The following is a 5,279-nucleotide window of genomic DNA, read 5'->3' as shown; positions in this document are numbered from 1 at the left end:
TGGTTTATTCTGCAGTGTGTATGTCTATCAGTAATAGTCGTCGTGAAGCTGGTAAGAGAGTTCGTTTTTATTTCTTGGATGATCCATGGGAAAAACTGTAAGCAATCTCCATCTAGGATTGTCTAAGATGAGCTTTGCTAAGTTGGGTTTTTGGTAAGTTTCTGGTCAACTTTGTGTAGTGTGTAAAATATAAACTCCTCCTAACCACAGCCCATGGGGCCTTAGGGATATGGCCTATGTCCACCTCTATAACCTCATCTCTACCCACTCTTTTCCTGGAAGATTCCAGTAATCCTAACATTTCAGCCAGCCAGCCTTCTGGTGGAACTTACCTGTTTCTGTGCTGTGTGCTCTCAGTCTTACCTCTCACCTTAAGGTAAACCTCCTGAGAATTGAGAATATATTAGTTCGGGTCCCTCCAGAAGCAGACCCTGGGACAAGGATTGAAGTCAAGTAGTTTATTTGTCTTGTTCACCGAGCCTTGCACATAATAAAGGCTCTATTCAATTGAAGGATGAAGGTGTTTATCTGTTATGTTGCTGGAGCAAAGCTGGGTCTAAAATGTCAAGGTTCAATGCACCAAGAGGTTGCAGTTTGATTCCAGGTCAGGGCATGTGCTGGGGTTTCAGGCTCGATCTTGCTGGGGGCTGTGTAGGAGGCAGCCAATCGGTATTTCTCTCTCTCTCCTCTCTAAAATTCAATTTAAAAAGTATTTTAAAATATCATGGTTCAAATATCCTTGGGGTCAAACAGTAGGGTGAAAACATTGTTTTTCTCTGACCACTCCTACCGGCCACCACACCCACCCTGGGAAATTCCTGAGGACGGAGATCCTGGTGTCTGTCAGTGCCTGGCACACTGTCAGGGCTTGGCACACAGGAGGAACTCAATTCCCACCCCTTCATCCCAATGTGGTCCTTACAAGGTCAGTTGTTTAGCAAAATGGCTACTATGAGAAAGATGGAGAATGTTGAGCAATGGTGAAGAGGTAGCACTTACAAAAGGGGGAAGTGTAGTTAGGAAAACTGGCATGCTTTACTAAGGCCATCACCTGTCTACCCCATGATAGCAATCCCATTCCCAGATATATGCCCAAGAGAAACGAGTGCATATGTCCATCAAAAGATGTTCACAGAATAATTTTTTTCTCAGTCTTTTTATTATAGTACATGGGCTGGGACTGATGGGATGGAGTAGATGTGGGCAACCATTGCTCTGATTAGCATCAAATGCCTATCCCGATAGCCATGAATGTGCCAAAGGTGCCACCACTTGCCATCGCAGCTTTCCTGAGGCCATTAGCTGCTGTCCCCACATTCCGATCCTGAGACAGAAAAAGGTGCCAAAGAGTGCCCCAGCCACCATGCCCATGGTGCAACCTATCACCAAGCCCATCTTTGTGTGGTCAAAGCAGCTTGGATGGGACTGTCCATAGGGACCCATGGCCACTGGCATCTCCCTTATGGCCTCAGTCACTCCAAGAATTATTCTTAATAGCCCCAGATAGAGAAGTGCCCATATACCCACTGACACTAGAATGGATGAAGTGTAGTCTATTCACACAAATGGAAGAGCACAGCCATGAGGATGGACAAACTACGGACCATGTAACAACGTGGATCTGTCTCACAAACATAGTGCTAAATGAAAGAAGTCAGATGCAAAAATGTCTCCCTGCACTTAAATGAAGTATTGAACTAGACAAATGAACCTGTACTGTTACAAGTTGGGAGAGTGTTTACCTTTGGGGCGGGGAGGGTGGACCTGAAGGAACTTCCTGGAGACAGAGGCGCCCTGGAAGAAGATTAAAGTGCCAGACAGGTGAGTGAAGAAGCCATCTTGGATGTCCAGCCCAGTTGAGCTTTCAAATGAATCCAGCCCCAGCCACCATCTGACCCCAAGAAGAACCACCTCACTGAGCGCAGTCAAGCATAGGACAATGAAAGACAATATTAAATTGTCATTTAAGCCACTAAGTTTTAGGATGCTTGTTACACAGCAACAGATAACCAGAACACCCAGGAAAGGCTGCAGTGGCCCTCTTAAGGTCTGACACCCCCACTCCCACAACCCCCTCACAACAAAATTAATATCAGCCAGTCATATTTTTCAGTCCCTTTAATACAGTGCTCCATAGAGAGGGCAGAGTGGCAGGCAGGGGGTAGAGAAGATCCAATTAGTCCTCATCTGGCAGCTGGATCTTGCTGGGGTCAAAACGGTTGGATTCCATGATGGGAAGACCATGGGCCTCTCGGTATTTTACAAGCTTTTCAGCTTCCCGGCGGGCCCACTCATGCATCCTGCAGGCAACAGCATGGGGGAGGGGAGACATGAGGAAGCCTCACTGGACATCAATCCCCACCTTAGCTCCCCATTCCTCAACGTACAGGACAGGACTCCTGGCAGAGTCCCCTTTGACTTCCACCCCTACCTCTGCCCCCACCCATCCCATTCTCTTGGACACCCCATGAACCTGTAGTCAGGCAGATAAGCCACAAAGGTGGTGCCAAAGACCAAGACGATGGAGAAGCCAAAGAAGAAGACGGCCCGCATGTTCCAGACATCCGTAACAGGGTCCTTGTCGTAGCCATGAGAGTCGGGGTTCTGTGGAAGGAGAAGAGGTCAATGAGGGCTGCCTGCTGCTCCACAAAGCCTTATGCTGGCCCTGCATAAGCTGGTCTCCAATTTCACCTCGAACCAGTCTCCCCTCACTCCCTAAATTCCTCTCTTTCTGTCCTTAAGGCTTGTCAAGCTCCTTCCCACCACAGGGTCTTTGCACTTACTGCTCCCTCTGTCTGGAAAGCTTTTCCCCCAGGCAGGCTTGGCTGGATCTGCCTCCTCATTCAAAGTTTTGGCTTCTCATCTTCTCTTAAGAGGCATTCCCTAGTCACCTTGTCTATTAAGTTGAACTATTAGAAAGTGCCATTTTCTTTGGTCAAAAATGGTTGAATATTGGCCATTTCCTATGGTTCAACCTAATAAAATTACCCCCTACCCCCAAGTCACTCTCGATCCATTTATCCTGCTTAACATTCTTTCTAGCATTTATTAGTTTGCCAAAGTAACATCACACAGATCCTGTATATCATATTATCTTATGCTACCAATTACATGTTCTATATTACATATTTATCCTCTGTGTTTCCCACTATCATATAAGCTCTATAAGAGCAAGGGCTTTATCTGATTTCTACACTGCTGGACCCCCAGGGCCCTGAACTGTGCCTGGCATCCAGTAGGCCCTCAATACATATTTACAGAATGAATGGATGAATGAATGAGCATCCTATATATCCAAGCCCCTCAACCAGAGATTAATATTGATGAAGTACCTCTTATGTGTCAGGCCTTTTCACATACACAGACTTCACAATATCCCCATGAGTTGGAAAATAGCAATAATAAGTAACACCTTCTAAATGCTGAGTACTTACTAAGTGCCAGATGCTGTTCTGAGCATTTTGACTCATTTAATTCTACGATGCAGGTTTAGTATTTTAAAAAAGGTATCCTAATACTTTTCCCATTTTACAAAGAAACTGAGGCACTAAGGGGTGAAGTTACTTCCCAAGGTCACTTAGGTGAGTAACTGCCAGTGCCTGTATTCCAACCCAGGCATTCTGATTTTGGAGCCTCTGCTATCACACAGCACAGAACTGGGAGACTTAAGTTCAAATGTGTCCTGCCGCACATTCAGTTATGCGAACTAGGGCAAGTCACTTGGCATCTCTGTGCTTCAGTTTCCTCATCTATACAGTGAGTATACTAACAGGACCTAAGAGACAGGGTTGTTTGGAGGATCAGATAAGTTAATGCATGTAACATGTTTAAAAGTCTGGCACCGCGTCCTATCAGGTTTGATACCTTTCTGCAAAATAAGGTCAGTCTCGCCTCTGACACTACCGAAGATAACACGGAGAACTGAGGAGAATAAGTTAGGCAAAATACCCAAGTCTTCCAGGATTTACCAGTTGCGCAATCCTCAACCGCCTAAGAAAGTCCTCTACGGCGCCCCGTCCGCCGGCCCCCGATTGACCCTACCGGCGTCCCGTTTCCCCTCTCTCACCTTCTCATAGAGGTTTTCGTCCTCGGGTTCTGGGTCCTCCTGCCAGTGCACTGTCGGTTGCGGCGCCCGCTTTCCCACCGCAGCGGACGGAGCGATGACAGCCCTAGCAGAGCTGGATTCCCAGCGAACCGGGGCAGCCACGCGCCCCCGCGTCGTCGCTGCTGCCAAAAGGCGGCGAGCGTACAAACCTAACAGTCCGGGCGCCATGACAGAGGGTTGGGCAGACTCTCAGGGGCGGAGACGGAAATGGGACTCTGCGCAGCCGCAGTGGACCCGGGCGCGCTGATTGTCACTTCGCCCCCTTCGCACGAAATAGGTCCCAGTCCGTCTAGCTAGTGTTTTCACGTGACTTAAGGCACTGAGTGGGTCCCTCTCCTCCCTGTCGCACAGCCTCATTAGAGCAACCATTTCCTGATTGCCTCGGTTGAGCTATGGGAGTTCTGACCAAGCAGCCTGTCAGGTCTGCTCCTTTCCCTGGTGAGAAGAAAGCGATGACATTTGGGGTGGGTGGGTGCAATTCCCAGCCAATTGCACCGGGTTTCCCTTGCCCTCCGTGCAAGAGGCTGAGCTTCCGCTTGGCTTTCATCTTTGAAGGAAGCTAAGCGTCTAAAAAGCGGGCCTCGCCCGATTGGCCAATAAGTACTCCTCTTCTCCACTAGCAGGCGTTTGCACGGGGCTGGGGGCCGGGGAGGTGGCAGTCGCTTGCCAATGAGAGCAGCCCGGGGCTGGCCGATGGCGGAGGGCGACCAATAGACGCAGCCAGCCAGAGCGCGCTCCCTCAGTAGGTGGATGGTGGTCGGAGCGCCGGCTCCTTGCTCCTGGTCGCCATTTTGTGCTGGTGGTTGCGGGTAGCGGGGAGTAGGCGGCGGCGGGGCTCCCGGGGAGGGCAGCGCGCTCGGCGCTTCGCCCCTTCCTCCCTCCGCCTTGCTGCCTCCAGCTTTGAACTTGGTGGTTGCGCGAAGCGGCTCCTGCTGAACTGGGCGAGTTGGTGGAGGAGGCTGAGGGCCGAGGTGATGTCAGGGAGCCCTCCCTTGACAGCCCGAGCCGAGGTGAGCATCGACCTCCGCGGGTCGTGGGGGCGGCGGGAAGGGGCCGGAGGCCGGGGGGTGCGCGGACAAGGTGAGCGCGCGGACTGCGGGCCGCGGCCCGAGGAACGCGTGCGCGGTCTGGGCCTGGGAGGGGTTGTCTTTAATTTTTACTCCTTTTGAGAAAC

The 5,279-nt window shown here is 50.3% G+C and overlaps 1 protein-coding gene and 1 pseudogene across 2 annotated transcripts; both read right to left on the bottom strand.

The window, feature by feature from the left end:
- Positions 1 to 1,225: 1,225 nt before the first annotated feature.
- Positions 1,226 to 1,455, bottom strand: LOC308536103 (reactive oxygen species modulator 1-like; annotated as a pseudogene). The gene has a single exon. The product of its transcript is annotated as a reactive oxygen species modulator 1-like (transcript).
- A 648-nt stretch (positions 1,456 to 2,103) lies between these two features.
- On the bottom strand, positions 2,104 to 4,548 carry NDUFB11 (NADH:ubiquinone oxidoreductase subunit B11). The gene is made up of 3 exons (XM_081115139.1): positions 4,067 to 4,548; positions 2,474 to 2,604; positions 2,104 to 2,300 (listed from the first exon to the last, which is right to left on the bottom strand). The coding sequence occupies exons 1-3, from the start codon at positions 4,271 to 4,273 to the stop codon at positions 2,177 to 2,179; spliced, it is 462 nt and encodes a 153-aa protein (XP_080971265.1). The 5' UTR covers positions 4,274 to 4,548; the 3' UTR covers positions 2,104 to 2,176.
- Positions 4,549 to 5,279: the final 731 nt, after the last annotated feature.

The sequence above is a fragment of the Myotis nattereri genome, assembly GCF_964212035.1.
Source record: "Myotis nattereri genome assembly, chromosome: X".
NCBI lineage: Eukaryota > Metazoa > Chordata > Mammalia > Chiroptera > Vespertilionidae > Myotis > Myotis nattereri.
Note: the sequence above shows the minus strand (reverse complement) of the source record. Positions and strands in the feature narration are given on the sequence as shown.